A 27698-nucleotide genomic window follows, 5' to 3' on the forward strand; every position below is an offset into this window, starting at 1 on the left:
GTCACTTTTGCCTTGAAATGATTCTATAACTTCTTGCTAACTGCCAGTCTTTGAAATTTAGCTCAACCTACAAGAGCCTCATATCTAGATTGAAATATTTACCTTCTCCCATTTATTCCTTCTAATTTTTCCCACTAGTTGGCTAGAGATAAGAAAGACTGAAAATGATGGAATCTGCTCCTGCTTAATTATCTCTGGGGTTAAGTTTCCCTGCACTTTGGTCATTCTGATTTTATCTGCAGTGGGTGGTCCTAAGGAAATGCTGTTCCTTTGTTTTCTAGAATGAGTGTCATCTCTACTCTGGACAACTGCCACTGTTGATCATCCCTTCAGCTGAGGCAGCCCTGCCCTTTGTGGTCCTGCTAGGAATCCAGTTGGTTTCCATTGCTTTATGCGGCCCGTGCTTGGGCAGCTCTACATTTTCTTCTGCTTCGTTAATTCCCTTTCTCTTTATACCAAATACCAAGCCACTGTGAAGTTCTCTCCTACCAACAGAGGCTCAAAGAGGAAAAGGATAGAAGAGAAACTGCTTCCATATATTTTTCCATTGCACTTCATAGTGTTTCTTCCTGTCCCACATAATATGAAACACAGCAGATTTCTCTTAGCCTCTTAATATTTGTCAGCAGTAAATAGAGAGCACCCAGACTCAAAGGAGATAAGATTGTGAAGAACTTCTTCATTGTGCTTCTGTTGAAATACAGCACAATATTGGGCTGATAAGTACTGTAACCCAGCAAACACCCAATCAGAGGATGACATTCTCAGTGTCTTAGAAATCTCACCAGCTGGTTCTGTTTAGCTAGACATGGCATCCATAGAACAAGGAGGGTTTATGCTGCAATGATTGCAAGAGAAAAGCATTATGGGAAGAAAACCAAATGATCACTCCTATTTTACTCTAGTGTTTCAAGATCCTCTGACACTTCTGACCACCCTCAACCCTCTTGTTCATCAATAAGGAGGAGGTGGTAGAGGTCTTTGGTGCATCTGCAAGAGGAAAACCTGTCTGGCTTCAATTATGTGTTGCTCATCAGAATTCCTTCTAGAACAGAAAGTGCTTCAAGCTTCTTGTCAGCCAAGTTTACAATTAGCCTTGACTGTGACTGCAGAACATCAGAAACACTTCTATTCAACATCACTTGCACTTTCTTACAGCTTGAGCCTGTTTCCTCATGAGGCTTGGTTATGCTTCCTATCTTTAGCTTCTGAGAGAGCCACTATTAAAAAGAAAAGAAAAAACTAGCTACTGACATTTTCAGTTTCCATCCGATGTCCAAACATTACCCAACTATGACAATGGATAAGTTCCCATGAAGACCTCCAGGGAGACATGAGGGACAGAGAGCTCATCAAGGATCTCAGCATCTGCTTGAATGACAAAACTTGCACATACAAAAATAACAATATATCATATTATTTCAGTGAGTACCAGAGGAATTGTCAAAGACAATAACCACTCTGAAAGACTGCTGGTTCCTAGCTAGCAATCATGCCATTATCGTACAGAATCAGTGATTGGGAAATACAATCACATTTGCATTTAGAAAGAGAAATGACAAGCTGCCTCATCTTGAAAGCTTTGAATGATTTCTTTAGGGAAACAGTCATAACAACAAAAAAATCATAATTTATATACCTGTACATCAAAGAGGTAACCAGCGTAAAATTCTTTAAATGTTAAGTGATGTTAAAAACTGTGTCTGAGTTTGTTGTGTTTTTATTCCTGTTTTATGTTCCTATACAGATGCATCTGCATACCATTATACACATAAATTTTAAGTAAAAATTTGTTTAGCTCTAAGAACTTCATTTTTTAATTAGGTTTTAATATTTAAGCAAGATTTTAGAAGTTATTATTCTACTGAAACGAAAAGTGTGTATTATAGTCAAATGTACTTTGAAACTCAATGTTTGTCCTATATCACCAAGATACTTTGAAGTAAGGCACTTCGAAATATCCTTTCTCACCACCAGGCCTCCCAAGGGTAGCATTCATTTTGATGATGGTGGGTAAACAGACCAACAGCTGCTTTGACTGATGTTCGTAAGACAAATTCCAAAGACAAATCACGTGACTATTTCTTGTTCAATAATGAATAGCTGGCTACACAGAGAAGTAGCTATAATAATTAATATGAGTAAAAAAATATAATAATTTTAAAAATCCTTGAATGAGGCCCTTCCCCCTTATGTTTGAGCTCTAGTAACCTAAATTTATCCTTAGAAATGGGTTAGGAGGATGAGGACAGACAGATGGGGAGGTTGACTTCTTACTTTATACATAAAAACTACACTAACTTGGGCAAGTTGAGTGAGATTATTCAAACATGATTTTTATATACTTTCATATTACAAAGTCTTTTGGACTCCACTTTGATTTCTCTGTGGGGGAATCTGTTTTAAATCATTAGCTTTGTTAAGGAAAATGCCTAGGAAATTATTATTTCATTTTAATGAGCATTATTCATGGAACAGATTACATATTTTTCTAAGATTTTTACAGGGAAAGTCACAGTAGAACACATTTTAAATATTAACCCAAAGGATTTATAGCTAGATACAGTTTTATTGGGGGCCTATTTTGACCTATGGCTAATTATATTGCTTCACTTTATAATTATCTCATGCCCATAAAAAGATGCTGTACTTGGAAGTGCCAAGGATCTGAACTTGAAGACTCCTCCAGTGTTAAAATTTAATGATGTAAACTTCCTGTTAAGTTAAACTACAGATTTCAAACTTTCTAAAACTCAGTTTTTAGCATCCAATATAGCCAGTTTCCTTGTGACGTTTTCATCCTTTCTTTGTTTTGGCTGATTTCCTCCCAACCCCTGTCTTTCCCATCTCTCTGCCTCAGTCTCTACTGTAGACTTCCATCCTTTGTAATGAACATGGCTCTTGACATTAATATAAAATATTTGGAATAATCCACTATTTAGGATTTAACTGACTTCTATACCTGCTGTTACATTTTTAATCTTGAAGTCAGAGAGTGAATAAAGAATTTGCAGTAATGTTATAGCTGTGTAGAGTGAATCGAAGGACATTTGCTGAGAGAACTAAGAGGGACTCAAAGAGACAAACATTGCATGTCTTCAGTTATATGTTGAATCTAAAAAACAAAACAAAAAAAGTCAAGTACATAGCAGCAACAAAGTAGACTGGTGCCTACCAGGGCAGAGAAGGAATGAAATGAAGGAAGGTTGACCAATATGTTCAAACTTTTATTTGTGTTAGAGGAATAAATCTAGAGACCCAGCAAACAGATTAAGTGCTATAACTATAATATTTGTTTTCTAGGAATTTGTTAAAATGGAAGCTTCTTGGTGCTTTTACTTCAAGAAATAAATAACTATGTGAAGTGATTAATACTTTGATTGTGTGGCTATAGTAATCATTTCACTATGTGCATGTGTATAAAAACTTAAGTTGGTAAACTTTAAATATATAATAGTAAACACAGCTATTTTATTGTTCATTAAGGATAAATTTGAACCTCTCTTGAAATAGTTTTAAATGTTATATGATAATATATATAGTGGTATTATATAATATTATGGCCTGTTGTACAGAATGCAGCATATAGTTTCTTAAATACATTATATATAATATGGTAGTATACATATGGCATATTAATTATAACATGTAAGATATGATATGTAATAAAACATATTTAAATGGAAAATAGTGGTTCATTGTATAATTTATCACCTCATTAAATATTTTATTATTATTATTAATATTTACTGATTATTAATATATTGATTTACTCTTGTGTTTTGTCAGCTGGGAATTTTAAACCTTTATCTTCATTCTTGGAAAACACCTTAGAAGTCGTTGACCCAACCTCTTGGTTTTCTTGCTTGACTAGCTGAGTTTCTGCTTTTTTGTGAAAACTGTATCACGAGGGACCACTGCCCAACTTACAGGCAACTCCTCCGCCATTAATTATGTGCTGCTTCTCTAATTCTAGGGGTGGGGCTTGAGGATCTTCTCCTTTTATGAGCTTCCTCAACCTGGTGTTTCCTAAGTGTTATCAGTCTCCCCCCTCCCTCCAGGAAAGAATGTCAAATTTTGAAAAAATAGCTGCACACCATACCACCCCTTCCTGCAGCTCTTATATTCTTTCTTCCCCCTTTTCTGATATTTTCTTTTTTTGTTGTGGACCAGGTGATGTTAATTTCTTAGTATTTGCTTTCATTTATGGATAAGCATAGGTCAGGAGGTACTTTCCTGAAATAAATACTGATCACTGAAAAATAAAATGTTTTCTTTCAAGATTGAGACTGATCGCGCTAGTAATCTAGGGCTATCTGGTCAAATACTTAGAAAGCACGCTAGCAGTCATATCACACCCATTTAATAAAGTAAGAGAAGTTGCCTCCTCACCAGGACCTATGATCTCCTTAGTCAAGGTTTTTGCCTTGTTCACAGTGCCAGATGGGAGTTCCTTCTTTCAGAGTGGGTTTTGAATCCAAGAAGAAAATAATCGGTATATCTGACAGTTATACCACTATTGCATAAATGACCACATCTTGCTTGGCATGTTAAGAATATAGTATAAAAGATCCATAACGTAGTAAGACTATTGGTGCCAATTTTCCCTCAAGCAGCCCACGTGTGACCTCAAGCACTAGGAAACCTAGCTATCAATGAGGGAATTTCCTGCTCAATCCAAGTCTGATTTCTGCAACTCCTACAGTCCAAAACAAGTAATATCTTCAGCAATATCTTCTTCATGTCTGCAGCGTGAATCTTCAGTGGTCTTATTAATAAGAGCAAACCTAGAGCCAGGTATTGGGGTGAATGCTGGAAGATCAGAGAAGCAGAACAAGCCACAGTTACCTGACCTCGCCAATTCCTCAGCTGATCCTGTTTCCTCAGACTAGAAGCCTCTGAGTCCTCATCCAGAATGAATCTCAGCTGTTACTCAAAAGCCTAAAAGCTTAACCAGCCAAAGCTTCTAGTTTCTGGTCTTCAGGCCTTATATACCTTTCTGCTTTCTGCCATCACTCCCTGACATTAAAGGCTCACTTTCTGGGATCAAAGGCATGAGTCACCATACTTGGCTGTATCCTTGAACACACAGAGATCCAGGTAGATCTCTGCCTCTGGAATGCTAGGATTAAAGGCATGAGTGCCACTATTTTCTAGCCTCTGTATCTAGTGGCTGTTCTGTTCTCTGACCCCAGATAAGTTTATTAGGGTGCACAATATTTTGAGGAACACAATACCACCACAAAGGTCTAATTCTGGAATGTCCCCCAAAAGCAATTGCAATAGGTTCATAGTTGGTGAAACTTTAGGGGATAGTCTTATCAAGAATTCACAGGGACACATGCTGACTAGTTTTATGTCAATTTGACAGAAGCTAAACTCATTTTGGATGAAGGAACTTCAATTGAGAAAAATTATCCATGAGATTGGTCTATGGACCACCCTACAGTATATTTTCTTGATTGATGATTGATGTAGGAGGGCCCAGCTCACTGTGGGCAGTGCCAACCCTGGCATGGTGTCCTGTGGGCTGTAAGAAATAAGGATGAGCCAACCACGAGGAGCAAGCCAGTAAGTAGCACTCCTCCAAGGCTTCTACATCAGTTCCTGACTCCAAGTGCTTTCCTCAAGTTCCTGCCCTGACTTCCCTAGATGATGGACTACAAGGAGTAAGATGAAACAAAGTGGGATGTCTTTCTGTATGCTGTGAATATGTATCACTATGATTGGCTAGTAAATAAACTGCTTTGGTCGATAGCAAGGCAGCTTAGAGGTAGGCAGGAAATTCAAGGAGAAAGACAGAAAAGAAAAAGGCAGAGTCTAGAGAGACATCAGCCACCGCCAAACAACAACAAGATGCCAGCAGACCGGTAAAATCATGGAACACATGGCAAAACATAAATAATAGAAATGGGTTAATATAAGAGCTAGCTAGCAAGGGGCCTGTCATAGGCCACACAGTTTGTAAATAATATTAAGCCTCTGAATGATTATTTTATAAGTGACTGCTGGACCTCGGGGCCGGGTGGGACTAGAGAGAAACTTTCAGTTACACCTTCCCACCCCAAATTGCTTTTAGTCCTGTGTTTTAACACAGCACTAGAAACCCTAACTAAGACAGGAAGTATTCGACCCACACTCCTAGGATTTCCCCTAGTAATCTTATAGCCCCTGAACATGCTTTTTCCCACCCATGAGGATATCTTCATTCAAACTCCCTAACTTTTATTTTTACCATCCTTTCAGATTGTTGTCAAACCCTAGATAGAAAGAGGTTAGAATTATATAATGAAACATTTTTATGAAGAGTAGACAGTGTCTCTGAAAGTCTACTTCTGTCCATTCTAAATAAGTGTCATTTGGTTTGGGGATACAGTGTCTATAAGAATAATAAAAATAGAGTAGGTAAAAATAGTATCAAAGTCCAATATTTCAGGGAAAGATGCCATACATGGCTCATAGTCTACCATATCTCGTACTCTCTATAATTCACACTTATTTTCCATGAGTTGTCCACTCTCCTTAGAATATGCCACTACTGTTCCTGTGGGACTACCTTACATTTCTTCACTCCTAATAGTTAAACTATTGGGGTGGACCTATGTTGCTCCACCTGACTCAGGGACAAGAAGAACTAAGGTTGTGTGTGGTGATGTATTGTGTCCCCCAATATACTGTGTCTCCCAATACAATAAAACTTGCCTGGAGATTAGAGGAAAAAGCCAGCCACAATGTAGAAGTTAGGCAATGGTAGCACACACTTTTAATCGTATCACTTGACAGGCAGGGATCTGTCTGGATCTCTGTGAGTTCAAGGCCACACTGGGAACAGAGCCAGGTGTGGTGGTACATGCCTTAAATTCCAACACTAGTTAAACAAGGAAATCTGGAGGTCTGTACAGACAGACAGGAAGTGGCAGAGCTGGGCAGGAAGAGGAAGTGATGTAGCTGGAAAGAAAGAGTAAATCAGATGGCAGAACAGCAATGCATACAGGTGTGGGTAGACAGAAAGTAGCTTGCCCTTGTTTCTGTGACAAATTAGTGGATTTTCCCCCTTTTGTATTAAAAACTAGATGTTAGGAGTATCTTATAGTGTCTTCCTTAGCCTTTCTCCATGTTTACTGTTTGTCTTCCAAGGGTTTTTAAGTTTTGGATCCCAGGAAGGTCTCCACCACACTGTTCTAACCTGGATCAGGTTAGCTGTGACTAAACCTGATGAGTCTCCTTAGCTTGCTGATTCTTATGAGCCTCCCCTTCCCTCAAGAAGGGAATGTATTAATTCAAAGAAAATAGCTACACAAGAGCAGGTGACAATGGACTTTCTGAACTAATTATATCTCTTCCCCATGTCTGGAATATGCATAACTTTAAGCCACTAGGAAAGACAGTTGACTGCTTTCCCTAGAATGTCCCACAGGGTCTTGCATGAGAAAGGCTATACACAATGTAGTAGAAGGCGTAGGGAAATGAGAGGGAATGAGACAGAAGCACAATTGTGTAGACTAGTAGTAAATGAGCTCACCTGATTCTGTTTTCAGTCTTCATAAGACTAATAAATATTTAATGTTCAGCTTCTGAAATAACCTCAAAGAGAACTTACTAGGCATAGAAAATAATTAAAAATAGCATGAAGCAAGAGAAGGTTCATAAGAGCCTGTTACCAGCTTTCCCTCATCCCAAAGAAAAAAGATAATTCATCAAGAATCTCAACATAAGTGACCAAAGCTCTAGAGACCAAATCTCATTATTTTTTGCTTACCCAGGTACACTTTTTTTCTGAAAATACTACCTTAAATAAATAATGGAATATTAAAATGATGGAGTGTGCTTTCCTAGTGATATTGTGGATGTTTTCAGGACATTAGCAATGTATCAGATCAAAACAATTATAATATAATCCTAGAAAATACAGTGGTCCTCCTACAATGGAAGGCTGACATGTTTCTACTTAAACAAAGGTTTGTTGTTGTTGTTGCTTTTTGGTTTTGTTTTTGTTTTATTGGGAATGTAGTTTTTGTTTCTTTGTTTATTTGGTTTTTGGTTTTTGGTTAGTTGAGTTAGGGTTTCTCTGTGTAACAGCCCTTGCTGTCCTGGAACTCACTATGTAGACTATGCTGATCTCAAACTCAAGGAGAGTTAGAATTAAAGGCATGTACCAACACATGGCCTAAACACAGGGTTTTTAAGTAGGCACTTAGGTAAAAGGTAAGCGGCTAGCCTATTTTTATCAATGCAGAGTATTAAACTCTTGCCTTTAAACAATTGATCTATTCCATTGAGTCCACCAGGAGATTTTTTTCTGTATTTTTTTTGGCACATCACTATCTTGCCTTTCTGATTTTCTTACTCTTCTCATCCATACAGAAAATATTAATCACAAAGTAGAATGGGTCCAATAGGAGTTCTGTTTCTTCCTCATTGAAATCCTGCCATAGATGCTAGTTACTCACTCTCCCATCTGACCTTCATCCTCCAGGCCCAAAACACCTTACATCTTTATATGATAATCTGTTATTTAAAAGGGTATACTACGTTAAAAATATATTTAAGGAGGTCAAACATGGCAGGAATTGGAAGCATTGGGATCAGGAGTTCAAGGCCAGAATAACTTACATGAATCTCATATCACCAATATTATGTGGCCTTATTTTTAAAATGAAAAAAAAAGGAAATAGCTATATCTCAGTTTGAAGAATACTTGCTTAGCATGTACTAGACCCTCGGCTCATTCTTCAGCATCACATGTAATCAGGTGTGGTGTCACATGCTTGTAATTCCAGTACTCAGGAAGCAGAGGCAGACACTAAAGATCATACTTAACTACACAGCAAGTAGTTAAGTTAACTGCTATCATACCATTTATATTATTATAGTAGTGCAAGAATTTTAAATATTTTGAGAATAGCTAGGCATCTTGTCAATGTACAGCCTGGGTCAAATATTCAATTTCAAAGAAAAGGAAAGAGGAAAAGGTAGTTATAAATATAAACTCACATTGAACTGTATCTCGAGGTGCACAATTTTAATCCCAGCACTCCTGAGGAAGAAGCAGGTAGCCATCTTTGAGTTCAAGGCCTACATAGTGAGTGAGTACCAGGAGAGCCAAAAATAGTGTGACCATGTCTCAACAAAACCAACTACAAAAACCAGAAACTATGGAGTAACACTATTAGAAATGTGGGCTATGTCTCAATACCCTCTTTTATTTTTTCTATTACTATTATCATTATTAAGAAATTTTATATTCATTTTACATAACAACTGCAGATCGCCCCTCTTCCCTCTTCCTAGCCTCCCAGCTTTCTCCCCCATTCCTACCTCCTCCAAGTTGAGTTCTCTCATGGGGAGTTGGCAGAGCATGACATATTCAGTTGAGGCAGGTCCAAGGCCCTCCCATCTGAACCAAGGATGCACAAGGTATCACACCTTAGACACACGGCTCCAAAATGCCCACTCATGCACCAGGAATGGATCCTGATCCCACAACATGGGGTCCCCCCAAACAACTGAAGCTAAACAATTGTCTCCAGTAATCAGAGGACTAGTCCAGTCCCATGGTGGCTCCATAACCATGGTGAACCCTCTTTTAGGCATGTACTCAAATGTAGTGTCTGTAAAGAAAAAAACATTTTTCCCCATTTAGGAGTATTTTATTATTTAATAGCAAAAAAAAAAGAAAATATTACACTAGGAAATAATTAAAAAAACACTAATGTGCTCCACTAAAGATTAGCAATAAAACCCAAGAATTCAAGGAGACTATACTAGGTAAGGCCAGTCTGAGAAATCTGCCTTCTTGAGACCATGGTGTGCTGGCAAAGAGAACAGAATAGGTTGGGCCAGGAAAGAAACCCTTCTCATTTGATAATACACAGACTCATTAATCAAAGTAATTATTATGAGGACCAATTACATGAAAGACTGAAGCAGGAACATCACAAATTCAAACTAAACCAGGACAACGTAATAGAACCCTAACTCCAAACCACACAACCAAACAAAAACCAAAATCCAAACAAACAAAGACCCCTGCCATAGCCCTGTGAGATTCTTGGGTCATCATTTTCTCTGTGCCCCACATCTACTTATCCCAACCCAATAGCCTGCAGAGATTGAGGGCATAATATTGTTTGAGGGTACTTGGTCCATGTTTATGCCATCCCATAAGTGCACTTTCACTATTGACTATCACCTTACTTATCCAGAGGTTGGGTTGTGGAATGAAAACTGTAAACTAAACACTATAACCTGCAACTAAGCTCTGAAATCATCATATGGAGCAATACTCTTCCTTATGAATGCCAGGCCTTAGCTGGGCTTGTGGAAAGCAGCTTTTCTGATCTTCAATTAGCCAGTCTACCTTTCACTGCTGGACTTTTCCATTTTTCTGTTTTTGTAGAAGTTTTCTTCACCTCTTACTCTGCTTCTGGCTGTGTGGCTGGATGCATAGGGGGCTGCTCCCCAGCATCATCCTCTCTTTCTTCTATTCTCACTCCTTTCTCTTCTCTTATTCTCCTTCTATTTATTTTCTCTGACTGGCAACCACATCTATATCTCTCCTGCCTAGCTATTGGCCATTCAGTTCTGTATTAGGGCAATCAGGTATTTTAGACAGGCAAAGTAACACAGACTCACTGTGTTAAACAAATGCAACACATCTTTGCATCATTCAACAAATATTACACAGCATAAACAAATGTAACATATCTTCAACTAATATTCCACAGCAGGTTTTTCTCTTGTGATGGCTTCTTTATTAAATACCAAAGTTGTCCATTATATTCCTTTATTTCTTCTGAAAGTGCTATCATACCATTTATATTATTATAATATTGTAAGAATTTTAAACATTATTAGAATAGCTAGGCATTTGGTCACTATTCAGCTTGGGTCAAGTATTCAATTTCAGAGAAAAGGAAGAGGAAAAGGTAGTTATAAATATCAACTCAGATTGTACTGGATCGGGTGGTACAAGCTTTTAATCCCAGCACTCCTGGGGCAGAGGCAGGTGGACATCTTTGAGTTTGAGGCCTACATATGAGTGAGTACCAGTAAAGCCAAGAGGATATAGTGCGACCATGTCTCAACAAAACAAACTACAAAAACTAGAAACTATGGAGTAACATTATTAGAAATGTGGGCTATGTCTCTGTCCCCCCTTTTATTTTTCCTTTTATTATTTTATTAAGAATTTTTCTATTCATTTTATATACCAACCACAGATCAGCCCTCCTCACTCTCCCCCAACCACAGCCTTCCCCCCCAAAGCACCCCTCATTCCCACCCCCTCCGTTTGAAGCTCTCCCATGGGGATTCAGCAGAGCATGGTACATTCAGTTGAGGCAGGTCCAAGGCCCTCCCCTCTGAACCAAGGAAGCAAAAGGTGTCACACCTTAGGCACACGGCTCCAAAAAGCCCACCCATGCCCCAGGAATGGATCCTGATCCCACTACCTGGATCTCCCCACCCCCCAAATAGCTCAAGCTAAACAACTGTCTCCAGTAACCAGAGGCCTAGTCTAGGCCAGTGATCGCTCCACAGTGAACCCTGTTTTAGACATGCACTCCAATACAGTGTGTGTAAAGAAAGAAACAACCAATTTTTTCCATTATAATAGTATTTTATTATTTCATAGCCATAAAAGAGATAACAGTACAATAGGAAATATTTACAAAAACACTAATATGCTGGATTAAAGGTTCTCCCTTCAAGGCCACTGTAGAATAAAGGCTGGACAGGGTTTTGGAAGGTGCCTGGGGGGTACTTATATATGAGGGAACTCTTGGCAACATTCACGAAACTTAAACATCCATCATCACAATCCAGGAGCACCCCAACCCGGCCCAGTGGCCTCTCTATATAGTGCCGGAAGACTGGGCATGTGGTGAGGAGACTGTAATGATTACCCTCCTTCACACACACAAGAAGAAAGGCACCCTCATAGTCAATCATTTGGTTGGTATTCCTTAACCAGGAATCCCTACAGACCCCTACAGCCCAGTCCCCAGAGTCCTGCAAATCCACCTCCCAGTAATATTTCCCTGAGATGAAGTTCCCGGATCCCCAGGAAGCCAAATAGCATCCAACAGAATCCACAGACGAATCCTTACAGTGATGTCTGAAGCTGAATTTTCTCAAGACATTAAACAGGTTCATCTTGTAATGGCATGGGGTTAGTTTTCAAAGAAAATGTGCACCTGCATGTGCTTGAGCCTTTCAGTCAGTCCAGTGATGGGTAGGGCCCTGAGTTCAGGTTGCATACCCTGGGGCATGCTCAGCTGCATTGACTCACTCCTTCTGACCATGTCATCCAAACCCTGGAGCAGTACCACATATGGCTCCTGGGACATTGCCATCAGCTCCCGATACATATCTCTTAGTTCTTTGCTCTTTTGGACCATCATGGCTTCACTCTTCCTCACTTTCTCTAAAACACATTGGCCTTCCTTTCTCATGCACTCGATAAGTTTCTCTCCCTCTTTACAGAGGAAGGGATGCAGCTCCCTATACTCGGTCCTGATCATTTCTTCCCGCAGAGTCACATAGTCCATCCACAAAGTTCTTGTTCTGTTCTCTGCCTCGATATTCTCTTGATTTTTCTGGATCTTCTCCCATAAAGATGCCATCTGCTTCACAACTCTTTCCATTTGATGCTCAGCTGCTGCCTCAATGGGACAATGTCTGTGACCTCTGTGCTCATGGGAGTTAGAGCAGAGTTGACAGAGGAAGATCCTGCTCTCAACACACAAGATCCTCTTTGTCTCCCTGTGGGTCCCACACTTATGCTCCTCAGAGCTCAGGTCCTTCATGAGGCTGGCTTGTCTGGCAATGGACACCAGCTTCTTCAGAACAACGTTGGTTCTCATTTCCTTCTGTTGGCATGGTTTCCGACACATAGGGCAGTGGGCTGGAGGTGCGGTATCCTCCCAGGGAAGCTGGAGGCAGGCTCGACAGAAGCTGTGGCCACAGCTTATGGTGACTGGCTCTGTAAGGCAGCTCAGGCAGATGAAGCAGGTGAGTTCTTCCTGGAAGGCTTGTGACATGTCTGACTCCATTTTCCCACGGAATAGACTCTGGTCTCAGCAGTGTCTGCTGGGGTCACAGCAATGTTAGCTCAGCTCTGTGCAGTGATCCTCAACGTGAGGGCGAGGAGGATCTAGAAGTCTAGGAGCCAGAAGCTATGGAAACACACTCTGTCTGGTCTAGAGGAGAAGGAATCTGCCTGGTCCCTGGAGTGTGCTTATATACTCGCTAGAGACCACACCCACTCTAAGTAGCATTAATCTGATTGGATGGAAGATGGAACTAAATCTATGGCCAATACCCACAAAACAATCCTCCACAATAAGGTTTCTGAGTCACACATCTTATCTGGGTGTGATAGCTCACACCTTTAATACTAGAGCCCTAGGGAATGGGATGTTGTGGCAGCAGGAGTTTTAGTTCAAGACCTGCCCGGGATATACACTGAGAACTTGTCTTAACAACAACAACAACAAAAAAAGAGCAATTTTACTATGATATTTCACTGTTTCTAAATATTCTGAGATGTGCTTATATTTTTGGTTTACCTCTTACAGTGTAACAGTTAATGATATCAATCTGTGATTTTAGCAAAAATCAACATTAAAAAATTCCTAATCATTCCTTGAGAATTTACTTCAACTCATTTTTATCATATTTACCTCCACTGCAATTTCTTCAAGATTCATAACTTTTTCTACCCACTCCTCTTTCTGTTCTTTCCTTCTTGCTTTTTTTTTTTAAAGACATGGGGAAGCCAGGGAGGGGATGGTAGTGGCACATGCCTTTATGCTTAACAATCAGGAGGCAGAGGCAGGCATGTCTCTGAGTGTTTCAGGCTAGCCTGGACTACAGAGTGCATTCCAAGACAGGCTCCAAAGCTAAACAGAGAAATCCTTCCCAGAAAAAAAAATAGAAAAACAAACAAACAAACAAAAACAGTGATAAGGGGGAAAAATATGTTTAATGAACCAAAACCCAAGAGGCTATGATTTGTCTTGTGAGGGAATTTTCTGGACTGAATCCCTGGAATTAGGAAAGCCCACCTAAACTCAGATGTTTTGAGATGTGAGAATTCATCTTGAATCTTAGCTGTACCTTCTCTTGGCAGCCTGTATAAAGGACATGGAAGGAGGAAACTCTTTCGTCTTTGCTATTTCTCTTCTTGCTCTTGTTCTCACTGGCAGGGTCATCCCTTCACTGGTGTAGGACCCTACTTTTTGGGTTAACTGTTAAGAGGACTGGCAGGTAAAGGACCTTTTCTATTATTTATGTGGCAAGCCAGTTGTAGACATTGAGATATGTTTAGTATTTAGAGAGCACTAGGAATCCTAATGAGTATGTTAAGAGAGATTCCAAAGAGTGTATAAAATGAGGATGAGGAAGACATAAAAATTAAATGTAACTTAATGAATCCTAGACTAGTGAAGATGTCCTGTATGTAAAGTTTTTTTGAGGTTTGTAGCTAGAAATATGGTTCAGATAAGGATTATTCCAAACTGAGTTGGGAGGAATCCTAGAGATGAAGTCAGGAAGTGTGATATCATTCATGGTCTGGCTTCACTGTAGCATCTTTCCAGTGTTGGAATTAAAATCCCTTCAATCACAGGTGTTACATGAGAGGAGACCAAGAGATGGAGCCTACTGTTTCCACTTAGGCAATTTCCTTTGCCTCCAAAGTCATTGCCAGGTCCTGGAAAGCCTTAACCCTAGTTGATAGGATCATAGAAGCCATTTAGAAACCGCCTTTGAGAATACCAGGGCCAAAAAGGCAGATGATTTGCTTCACTTAAGTGAACATTTGGGGTGTGAGCTAAGCTGTTTCAGAGCTCTCTGATCTTCCTCTTTGGGGGTCTGAGGATTAGGAAGTGTGGGTTGTATTTTCACTTTCCTGAATTCTCTGTTTAGTTCTATATCCCATTTTTAACTGAGTTCATTGCTTTCTTGATGTCCAGTTTTTTGAGTTCTTTACTTATTTAAGATATTATCCATCTGTAGTGTGTGTAGTTGGCAAAAATCTTTTCCTATTCTGTAAGTTGTTACTTTGTCCTTGTGATGGTGTCCTTTGCCAAACAGATGCTTTTCAATTCCATGAGGTTCCATTTATTAATTGTTGCTTTCAGGGACTGTACTATTGGTGTTCTGTTTAGAAATCCTTTCCCGTGTCTACAAGTTCAAGAATATTCTCCCCTTTCTCTTTGATTAGGTTCAGTATATGTGGTTTTTTGTTGATGTGTTTGATCCACATGCAGTTGACTTTTATGCAAGGTCGTAGGTATGGATCTATTTTCAGTGTTCTGTGTTTTGAGGACATTATCAATGTTTCAGATAGAAACAATTACAGTATGGTCCTAGAAAAATACAGTGGTCCACCTGCACTGGAATGCTGACATAATCCTACTTAAACCCAGATTTTTGTTGTTGCTGTTGTTTATTTGTTTGTGGTTTTGTGGTTTTGTTTTTTGTTTTGATTTTTTGTTTTTGTTTTGTTTTGCTTTTGCTTTTCTTTTCTATTTCTCTTTTTTTTTTTCAATACAGGTTTTCTCTGAATAACAGCTCTGGCTGTCCTGGAACTCACTTTGCAGACCCTACTGACCTGGAACTCACTGGGATCCTCCTAACTCCCGAGTGTTGGGACTAAAGGAACCTGCCACCAATGCATGGCCTAAACATAGGGTTTGTAAGTACACATGTGGATAACAGGCAAGCTGCTTGCCTGTTTTTATCAATGGCAGAGGATCAAAACCTTGACTTTAAATAATTGATTTATTCCATTGAGTTTACCAGGAGATTTTTTCTGCATCTTATTTTTTGGAACATCATTGCCTTTCCTTTATGATTTCTTACTCTTCTGACCCTTACAGAAAATATTAATCCCCAAGTAAAATGGGTCCAATATGAGTTTCTATTTCTTCCTCATTGAAATCCTGCCTTAGATGCCAGGCACTCACTCTCCCAGCAGACTTTCATCCTCCAGCCCCAAAGCATTAAATTCTTGTAGGATAATCTGTTGTTTAAAAGGGTATACTATGTTCAAATTACTTTGAGAGAGGTTAATCATGGTGGAAATTGGAAGCATTAGGATCAGAAGTTCTAGGCAAGCATCACTTCAAACTTGATTCCTAAATCACCAATATTATGTGGGCCCAATTTTGAAAAGGAAAAAAAATGGAAAGAGCTATTTCTCAGTTTGCAGAGTACTTGCTTAGAATGTACTAGGCCCTGGGTTCAATCTTGAGCATCACAGATAATCAGGTGTGGTGTCACATGCCTGTAACTCCAGTACTCAGGAGGTACAGACAGATACTGTAGGTCATACTTAATGACAGATTGACTAGCAGACCCGCCGGGGATACAGGAGAATGTTTCTCAAAATAATAATAATAACAATAATAGTAGTAGTAGTAGTAGTAGTAGTAGTAGTAGTAGTAGTAATAATAGTAATTTTGAGGAACTCAGTTAGGAGTTTGAGCTTGGAATCCACCTTGCCTCTTCACTTAGAGTAGAGCACAGTCTCTTAAATGTCAAACATGGTTTCTTCTTTTAGGCACGTGTTACTTTCTATGTAGTGGATGCCTATGTTTAGATTATTGATGGTTTCCTACACCAATGAGACAATAAATCAAAAGGAAATAAAAATTCAGTATAGAAGTATCAAATACCATGTGGCAGGAGAGTGTACTATAGTCACCAACAGGGGATTGCAAGCAATAAAATTGAGAATTCAAGGAGACCAAGGTAGGTAAGGCCAGTCTGAGAAATCTGCCTTCTCGAGAGCATGGTGTGGTGGGAAAGAGAAGAGAATAGGTTGGGCCAGGAAAGAAACCCTTCTCATTGGATAATACACAGACTCATTAATCAAAGTAATTATTATGAGGACCAATTACATGAAAGACTGAAGCAGGAACATCACAAATTCAAACTAAACCAGGACAACTTAATGGAACCCTAACTCCAAACCACACAACCAAACAAAAACCAAAATCCAAACAAACAAAGACCCCTGCCATAGCCCTGTGAGATTCTTGTGTCTTCATTTTCTCTGTGCCCCACATCTACTTATCCCAACCCAATAGCCTGTAGAGATTGAGGGCATAATATTGTTTGAGGGTACTTGGTCCATGTTTATGCCATCCCATAAGTGCACTTTCACTATTGACTCTCATGGTATTTATCCAGAGGCTGGGTTGTGGAATGAAAACTGTAAACTAACCACTATAACCTGCCACTAAGCTCTGAAATCATCATATGGAGCAATATTCTTCCTTAGGAATGCCCGGCCTTAGCTGGGCTTGTGGAAAGCAGCTTTTCTGATCTTCAATTAGCCAGTCTACCTTTCGCTGCTGGGCTTTTCCATTTTTCTGTTTTTGTAGAAGTTTTCTTCACCTCTTACTCTGCTTCTGGCTGTGTGGCTTGATGGGTGGGTGGCTGCTCCTCAGCATCATCCTTCCTTTTTTCTTTTCTCACAACCTTTCTCTTCTCTTATTCTCCTTCTATTTATTTTCTCTGACTGGCAGCCCCAGCTATCCCTCTCTTAACTAGCTATTGGCCATTCAATTCTTTATTAGAACCATCAGGTATAATAGACAAACAAAGGAACACAGAATCTCAGAGTTAAACAAATGCAACATATTTTTGCATCATTAAAAAAAATATTACACAGCTTAAACAAATGTAAGATATCTTCAACTAATATTCCACAGGATTTTTTCTCTTGTGATGGGTTCTTTATTAAATACCAAATCATCCATTATATTTCTTTATTTCTTCTTAAAGTGCTATCATACCATTTCTATTATTATAATATTGTAAGAATTTTAAACATTATTAGAATAGCTAGGCATTTGTTAATATTCAGCCTGGGTCAAATATTCAATTTCAGAGAAAAGGAAGAGGAAAAGGCAGTTATAAATATCAACTCAGATTGTACTGGATCTGGTGATGCAAGCTTTTAATCCCAGCACTCCTCAGGCAGAGGCAGGTGGACATCTTGGAGTTTGAGGTCTACATATGAGTTAGTACCAGTAATGCCAAGAGGACATAGTGTGACCGTGTCTCAACAAAACAAACTACAAAAACTAGAAACTATGGAGTAATATTACTAGAAATGCGGGCTATGTCTCCCTACCCTCTTTTATTTTTTCTTTTATTAATTTTACTAAGAATTTTTCTATCAATTTTACATACCCTCCACAGATCACCCCCCCTCACTCTCCCCAAACCACAGCCTTTGCCCACAAGGCACCCCTCATTCCCACCCCCTCCATTTTAAGCTCTCCCATGGGGATACAGCAGAGCATGATACATTCAGTTGTGGCAAGTCCAAGGCCCACCTGTCTGAACCAAGGAAGCAAAAGGTGTCACACCTTAGGCATATGACTTCAAAAAGCCCACTCATGCCCCCGGAATGGATCCTGATCCCAATACCTGCCCCCCCACAAATAGCTCAAGCTAAACAACTGTCTCCAGTAACAGGAGGCCTAGTCTAGGCCAGTGATCACTCCACAATGGACTATATTTTAGACATTCACTCAAATGCAGTGTCTGTAAGAAAGAACCAATTTTTTTTCGAATTTTTAGTATTTTATTATTTAATAGCAATAAAAGAGATAACAGTACTGAAGGAAATAATCACAAAAACACTAATGTGATGGATTAAAGGTTCTTCCTTCATGGCCACTGGAGAAGAAAGGCTGGACAGGGTTTTCGAACGTGCCTCGAGGGTACTTATATATGAGGGAACTCTTGGCAACATTCACGAAACTTAAACATCCATTCTCACAATCAAGAAGTACCCCAACCCGGCCCAGTGGCCTCTCTATATAGTGCCGGAAGACTGGGCATGTGGTGAGGAGACTGTAATGATTACCCTCCTTCACACACACAAGAAGAAAGGCACCCTCATAGTCAATCATTTGGTTGGTATTCCTTAACCAGGAATCCCTACAGACCCCTACAGCCCAGTCCCCAGAGTCCTGCAAATCCACCTCCCAGTAATATTTCCCTGAGATGAAGTTCCCGGATCCCCAGGAAGCCAAATAGCATCCAACAGAATCCACAGACGAATCCTTACAGTGATGTCTGAAGCTGAATTTTCTCAAGACATTAAACAGGTTCATCTTGTAATGGCATGGGGTTACATTTTCAAAGAAAATGTGCACCTGCATGTGCTTGAGCCTTTCAGTCAGTCCAGTGATGGGTAGGGCCCTGAGTTCAGGTTGCATGCCCTGGGGCATGCTCAGCTGCATTGACTCACTCCTTCTGACCATGTCATCCAAACCCTGGAGCAGTACCACATATGGCTCCTGGGACATTGCCATCAGCTCCCGATACATATCTCTTAGTTCTTTGCTCTTTTGCACCATCATGGCTTCACTCTTCCTCAGTTTCTCTAAAACATGTTGACCTTCCTTTCTAATGCACTCGATATGTTTCTCTTCCTCTTTACAGAGGAATGGATGCAGCTCCCTATACTGTGTCTTAATCATTACTTCCCGCAGAGTCACATAGCCCATCCACAAAGTTCTTGTTCTGTTCTCTGCCTCGATATTCTCTTGATTTTCCTGGATCTTCTCCCATAAAGATGCCATCTGCTTCACAACTCTTTCCATTTGATGCTCAGCTGCTGCCTCAATGGGACAATGTCTGTGACCTCTGTGCTCATGGGAGTTAGAGCAGAGTTGACAGAGGAAGATCCTGCTCTCAACACACAAGATCCTCTTTGTCTCCTTGTGGGTCTCACACTTATGCTCCTCAGAGCTCAGGTCCTTCATGAGGCTGGCTTGTCTGGCAATGGACATCAGCTTCTTCAGAACAACGTTGGTTCTCATTTCCTTCTGTTGGCATGGTTCCCGACACATAGGGCAGTGGACTGGAGGTGGGGTGTCCTCCCAGGAAAGCTGGAGGCAGGCTCGACAGAAGCTGTGACCACAGCTTATGGTGACTGGCTCTGTAAGGCAGCTCAGGCAGATGAAGCAGGTGAGTTCTTCCTGGAAGGCTTGTGACATGTCTGACTCCATTTTCCCACGGAATAGGCTCTGGTCTCAGCAGTGTCTGCTGGGGTCACAACAATGTTAGCTCAGCTCTGTGCAGTGATCCTCAACGTGAGGGCGAGGAGGATCTAGCAGTCTAGGAGCCAGAATGTATGGAAACACACCCTGTCTGGTCTAGAGAAGAATGAACCTGGCTCGCCCCTGGAGTGTGCTTATATACACGCTAGAGACCACACCCACTCTAAATAGCAGTAATCTGATTGGATGGAAGATGGAACTAAATCTATGGCCACTACACATAAAACAATACTCTACAATAAGGTTTCCTGAGTCACACAGCTTATCTGGGTGTGATAGGTCAGAGCTTTAATCCAAGAGTCCTAGCATTTGGGGTGTGGAGGCAGGAAGAGTTTTAGTTCAAGGCCACCCTGGAGTATACAGTGAGATTTTGTGGTAAAAGAAAAAAAAAGAGCAATTTTACTACAATATTTCATTGTTTCTAAATATTTTGAGATGTGCTTATAATTTCGGTTTACCTTTTGCAATTTAACAGTTAATGATATCAATCTGTGATTTTAGCAAATATCAACATTAAAAAATTCCTAATCATTCCTTGAGAATTTACTTCAACTCATGGTTATCATATTCACCTCAATTGCCATTCCTTCAAGATTCATCCCTTTTTCTACCCACTCCCCTTTCTGTTCTTTCTTTCTTGCATTTTTCTTTTTTAAATACATTGGGAAGCCAGGGAGGGGATGGTGGTAGCACATGCCTTTATGCTTAAAAATGAGGAGACAGAGGCAGGCATGTCTCTGAGTGTTTCAGGCTAGCCTGGACTACAGAGTACATTCCAAGATAGGCTCCAAAGCTGAACAGAGAAATCTTGCCTAGAAAAAAATAGAAAAACAAACAAACAAACAAAAAACAGTGATAAGGAAAAAATATGTTTAATAAACCAAAACCCAAGAGGCTATTATTTGTCTTGTGAGGGAATTTTCTGGACTGAATCAGTGGAATTAGGAAAGCCCATATAAAATCAGATGTTTTGAGATGTGAGAATTCATCTTGAATCTTAGCTGTACCTTCTGTTGGCAGCCTGTATAAAGGACATGGAAGAAGGAATCTTTTTGGTCTTTGCTATTCCTCTTCTTGCTCTTGTTCTCACTGGAAAGGTCATCCCTTCACTGGTGTAAGACCGGAATTTTGGGGTTAACTATTAAGAGAGCAGGCAGGTAAAGGCCTTTTTTTTAATATTTATGTGGCAATCCAGTTGTTGACATTAGATATGTTTAGTATTTAGAGAGAACCAGGAATCATAATGAGTGTATTAAGATAGATTCCAAAGAGTGTATAAAATGAGGATGAGGAAGACATAAAAATTAAATGTAACTTAATGAAACCTAGACTAGTGAAGATGTCCTGTATGTAAAGTTTTTTTGAGGTTTGTAGCTGGAAATATGGTTCAGATAAGGATTATTCCAAACTGAGTTAGGGAGGAATCCTTCAGATGAAGACAGGAAGTGTGATATCATTCATGGTCTGGCTTTACTGTAGCATCTTTCCAATTTGGGAATTAAAGTCCCTATAATCACAAGTGTTCCCTGAGAGGAGACAAAGAGATGGAGCCACTGCTTCCCCTTAGGCAATTTCCTTTGCCTCCAATATCATTGCCAGATCCTGGAAAGCCTTTACCCTAGTTTACAGGATCATAGAAACCATTTAGAAACTGCCTTTGAGAATACCAGGGCCAAAAAGGCAGATGATTTGCTTCATTTAAGTGAACATTTTGGTGTGAGCAAAGCTATTTCAGAGCTCTCTGATCTTCCTCTTTGGGGGTCTGAGGACTAGGAAGTGTGGGTACAGGATGAAGGCATCCTGAAGTGGAGGTTGTATTTTCACTTTCCTGAATTCTCTGTTTAGCTCTATATCCCATTTTTTACTGAGTTCATTGCTTTCTTGATGTCCAGTTTTTTTACTTCTTTACTTATTTAAGATATTATTCATCTATAGTGTGTGTAGTTGGCAAAAATCTTTTCCTATTCTGTAAGTTACTTTGTCCTTGTGATGGTGTCCTTTGCCAAACACATGCTTTTCAATTCCATGAGGTTCCATTTGTAAATTGTTGCTTTTAGGGACTGTACTATTGGTGTTCTGTTTAGAAGTCCTTTCCCGAGTCTAGGAGTTCAAGAACGTTCTATACTTTCTCTTTTATTAGGTTCAGTATATGTGGTTTTTTTTGTTGATGTGTTTGATCCACATGCAGTTGAATTTTATGGAAGGAACTATTTTTAGTGTTCTGTGTTTTGAGGACATTATCAATGATTCAGGTAGAAACAATTACACTATGATCCTAGCAAAATACAGTGATCCACCTACACTGGATTGCTGACATAATCATACTTATCCCCAGATTTTTGTTGTTGTTGTTTGTGTGTTTGTTGCTTTGTGTTTTAGTTTTTTGTTTTGATTTTTTTGTTTTTATTTTTTGTTTTTTCTTTTCTTTTCTATTTCTCTTTTATTTTCACTACAGGTTTTCTGTGAATAAGAGCTCTGGCTGTCCTGGAACTCACTTTGCAGACCATACTGACCTGGAACTCACTGACATCCTCCTACCTCCTGAGGGTTGGGACTAAAGGAACGTGCCACCAAGGCATGGCCTAAACATAGGGTTTGTAAGTACACATGTGGATAACAGGCAAGCTGCTTGCCTGTTTTTATCAATGGCAGAGGATCAAAACCTTGACTTTAAATAATTGATCTATTCCATTGTGTTTACCAGGAGATTTTTTCTTCATCTTTTTTTTTTGGAACATCATTGCCTTTCCTTTATGATTTCTTACTCTTCTGATCCTTACAGAAAATATTAATCTCCAAGAAGAATGGGTCCAATATGAGTTTCTGTTTCTTCCTCATTGAAATCCTGCCTTAGATGCCAGGCACTCACTCTCCCAGCAGACTTTCATCCTCAAGCCCCAAAGCATTAAATTCCTATAGGATAATCTGTCATTTAAAAGTGTATACTATGTTCAAATTACTTTGAGAGAGGTTAATCATGGTGGAAATTGGAAGCATTAGGATCAGAAGTTCTAGGCCAGCATCACTTCAAACTTGATTCCTAAATCACCAATATTATGTGGCCCCAATTTTGAAAAGGAAAACAAGTGGAAAGAGCTATTTCTCAGTTTGCAGAGTACTTGCTTAGAATGTAGTAGGCCCTGGGTTCAATCTTGAGCATCACAGATAATCAGGTGTGGTGTCACATGCCTGTAATTCCAGTTCTCAGGATATACAGACAGATACTATAGGTCATACTTAACGACAGATGGAGTAGCAGTCCAGCCTGGGATACAGGAGAATGTTCCTCAAAATAATAGTAGTAGTAGTAGTAGTAGTAGTAGTAGTAGTAGTAATTTTGAGGAACTCAGTTAGGAGTTTGAGGTTGGTATCCACCTTGCCTCTTCACTTAGAGTAGAGCACAGTCTCTTAAATGTCAAACATGGTTTCTTCTTTTAGGCATGTGTTACTCTCTATGTAGTTGATGCCTATGTTTAGATTATTGATGGTTTCCTACACCAATGAGACAATAAATCAAAAGGAAATAAAAATTCAGTATAGAAGTATCTAATACCATACGGCAGGAGAGCGTACTGTAGTCACCAACAGGTGATTGCAAGCAATAAAACCCGAGAATTCAAGGAGACTATAATAGGTAAGGCCAGTCTGAGAAATCTGCCTTCTAGAGAGCATGGTGTGGTGGGGAAGAGAATAGAATAGGTTGGGCCAGGAAAGAAACTCTTCTCATTTGATAATACACAGACTCATTAATCAAAGTATTTACTATGAGGACCAATTACATGAAAGACTGAAGCAGGAACATCACAAATTCAAACTAAATCAGGACAACTTAATGGAACCCTAAGTCAAAACCACACAACCAAACAAAAACCAAAATCCAAACAAAAAAAGACCCCTGCCATAGCCCTGTGAGATTCTTGTGTCTTCATTTTCTCTGTGCCCCACGTCTACTTATCCCAACCCAATAGCCTGTAGTGATTGAGGGCATAATATTGTTTGAGGGTACTTGGTCCATGTTTATGCCATCCCATAAGTGCACTTTCACTATTGACTCTCACGTTATTTATCCAGAGGTTGAGTTGTGGAATGAAAACTGTAAACTAACCACTATAACCTGCCTCTAAGCTCTGAAATAATCATATGGGGAAATTTTCTTCCTTATGAATGCCCGGCCTTAGCTGGGCTTGTGGAAAGCAGCTTTTCTGATCTTCAATTAGCCAGTCTACTTTTCCCTGCTGGGCTTTTACATTTTTCTGTTTTTGTAGTTTTCTTTACCTCTTACTCTGCTTCTGGCTGTGTGGCTGGATGAGTAGGTGGCTGCTCCCCAGCATCATCCTCTCTTTCTTCTTTTCTCACTCGTTTCTCTGCTCTTATTCTCCTATTTATTTTCTCTCACAGTTAGCCCCAGCTGTCTCTCATTTACTTAGCTATTTGTGATTCACTTGTTTATTAGATCAATCAGGTATTTTAGAGAGGCAAATTAACACTGAATCTCAGAGTTAAACAAATGCAACACATTTTTGCATCATTAAACAAATATTACACAGCGTAAACAAATGTAACATCTCCAACTAATATTCCACAGAAGTTTTTCTCTTGTGATGGGTTCTTTATTTTATTTCTTTCTTTATTTTTTTATTTTTCCAAACAGTTCAGTTCTATATATCAGCCACAGATTCCCTTGCTCTCCCACCCCCCTCAACTTCCCCCCAGCCCACCGCGTATTCCCAACTCCTCCAGTTATAAATATAAAATCATATTGAACTGGATCGGGTGGTGCAAATATTTAATCCCAGCACTCCTCGGGTAGAGGCAGGTGGACATTTTGAGTTTGAGGCCTACATATGAGTGAGTACCAGTAAAGCCAAGAAGACATAGTGTGAACATGTCTCAACAAAGAAACTACAAAAATGTAAACAATGGAGTAACATTATTAGAAATGTGAACTATGTTTCTGTACCCTCTTTTATTTTTACTTTTATTATTATTATTAAGACATTTTCTAATCATTTCATATACTACCCACAGATCACCCTTCCTCACTCTTTCCCAACCCCAGCCTTCCCCCTCAAAGTACCCCTCATTCCCACCCCCTCCATTTTCAGCTCTCCCATGGGGATTCAGCAGTGCATGGTACATTCAATTGAGGCAGGTCCAAGCCCCTCCCCTCTGAATCAAGGATGCTCAAAGTGTCACACCTTAGGCACATGGCTCCAAAAAGCCAACTCATGCAACAGGAATGGATCCTGATCTAACAACCTGGGGAACCTCACAAACAGCATAAGCTAAACAATGGTTTCCAGTACCAGAGGCCCAGTCTAGACCGATGAACCCTGTTTTTGACATGCACTCAAATGCAGTTTCTGTAAAAAATACAAACAATTTTTTCCATTATGATAGTATTTTATTATTTAATAGCCATAAAAGAGATAACAGTACAGTAGGAAATATTTACAAAAACACTAATGTGCTGGATTAAAGGTTCTCCCTTTATGACCACTGGAGAAGAAAGGCTGGACAGGGTTTTGGAAGGTGCCTGAGGGGTATTTATATATGAGGGAACTCTTGGCAACATTCAGGAAACTTAAACATCCGTCTTCACAATCCAGGAGCACCCCAACACGGCCCAGTGGCCTCTCTATATAGTGCTGGAAAACTGGGCATGTGGTGAGGAGACTGTAATGATTACCCTCCTTCACACACACAAGAAGAAAGGCACCCTCATAGTCAATCATTTGGTTGGTATTCCTTAACCAGGAATCCTTACAGACCCCTACAGCCCAGTCCGCAGAGTCTTGCAAATCCACCTCCCAGTAATATTTCCCTAAGATGAAGTTCAAGGATCCCCAGGAAGCCAAATAGCATCCAACAGTATCCACAGTTGTATCCTTATGGTGATGTCCGAAGCTGAATTTTCTCAAGACATTAAATAGGTTCATCTTGTAATGGAATGTGGTTGTATTTTCAAAGAAAATGTGCACCTGGATGTGCTTGAACATTTCAGTCAGTCCAGTGAGGGGTAGGGCACTGAGTTCAGGTTGCATACCCTGGGGCATGCTCAGCTGCATTGACTCACTCCTTCTGACCATGTCATCCAAACCCTGGAGCAGTACCACATATGGCTCCTGGGACATTGCCATCAGCTCCTGATACATATCTCTTAGTTCTTTGCTCTTTTGGACCATCATGGCTTCACTCTTCCTCAGTTTCTCTAAAACATGTTGACCTTCCTTTCTCATACACTTGACATGTTTCTCTTCCTCTTTACAGAGGAATGGATGCAGCTCCCTATACTCTGTCTTGATCATTTCTTTCCTCAGAGTCACATAGTCCATCCACAAAGTTCTTGTTCTGTTCTCTGCCTCGATATTCTCTTGATTTTCCTGGATCTTCTCCCATAAAGATGCCATCTGCTTCACAACTCTTTCCATTTGATACTCAGCTGCTGCCTCAATGGGACAATGTCTGTGACCTCTGTGCTCATGGGAGTTAGAGCAGAGTTGACAGAGGAAGATCTTGCTCTCAACACAGAAGATCCTCTTTGTCTCCTTGTGGGTCCCACACTTATGCTCCTCAGAGCTCAGGTCCTTCATGAGGCTGGCTTGTCTGGCAATGGACACCAGCTTCTTCAGAACAACGTTGGTTCTCATTTCCTTCTGTTGGCATGGTTCCCGACACATAGGGCAGTGGACTGGAGGTGGGGTGTACTCCCAAGAAAGCTGGAGGCAGGCTCGACAGAAGCTGTGGCCACAGCTTATGGTGACTGGCTCTGTAAGGCAGCTCAGGCAGATGAAGCAGGTGAGTTCTTCCTGGAAGGCTTGTGACATGTCTGACTCCATTTTCCCACGGAATAGACTCTGGTCTCAGCAGTGTCTGCTGGGGTCACAACAATGTTAGCTCAGCTCTGTGGAGTGATCCTCAACGTGAGGGCGAAGCAGATCTAGCAGTCTAGGAGCCAGAAGGTATGGGAACACACTCTGTCTGGTCTAGAGAAGAATGAACCTGACTGACCCCTGGAGTGTGCTTATATACTTGCTAGAGACCACACCCACTCTAAATAGCAGTAATCTGATTAGTTGGAACATTGAATTACAAATATGCCCAATACTCAGAAAAAAATCCTCCACAAGTTTTCCTGAGTCATACATCTTAACTGGGTGTGATAGCTCACACCTTTAATACTAGAGCCCTAGGGAATAGGATGTTGAGGCAGCAGGAGTTTTAGTTCAAGGCCTGCCTGGAATATACAGTGAGAACTTGTCTTAACAAAAAAAATAAAGAGCAATTTTACTACGATATTTCACTGTTTCCAAATACTTTCTGATGTGCCTATAATTTCGGTTTACCTTTTGCAATTTAACAGTTAATGATATCAGTCTGTGATTTTAGCAAATGTCAACATTAAAAATTCCTAATAATTTCTTGAAAATTTACTTCAACTCATGTTTATGATATTCACCTCAACTACAATTTCTTCACGATTCATCACTTTTTCTACCCACTCCCCATTCTGTTCTTTCCTTATTGCTTCTTTTTTTTTAAAAAGGTACATGGGGAAGCCAGGGAGGGGATGGTGGTGGCACATGCCTTTATGCTTAACAATCA

At 40.0% G+C, this 27698-nt stretch overlaps 1 protein-coding gene across 1 annotated transcript; it reads right to left on the minus strand.

Moving 5' to 3' along the window:
- Positions 1-1019: 1019 nt before the first annotated feature.
- LOC131895020 (tripartite motif-containing protein 43-like) lies at positions 1020-26932 on the minus strand. Its single transcript, XM_059245403.1, has 2 exons — positions 25613-26932; positions 1020-1220 (listed from the first exon to the last, which is right to left on the minus strand). Exons 1-2 carry the CDS (start codon positions 26930-26932, stop codon positions 1020-1022), a joined length of 1521 nt encoding a protein of 506 aa, XP_059101386.1.
- Between the last annotated feature and the right edge of the window lie 766 nt (positions 26933-27698).

Source organism: Peromyscus eremicus, chromosome 18, assembly GCF_949786415.1.
Source record: "Peromyscus eremicus chromosome 18, PerEre_H2_v1, whole genome shotgun sequence".
NCBI classification, from domain to species: Eukaryota; Metazoa; Chordata; class Mammalia; order Rodentia; family Cricetidae; genus Peromyscus; species Peromyscus eremicus.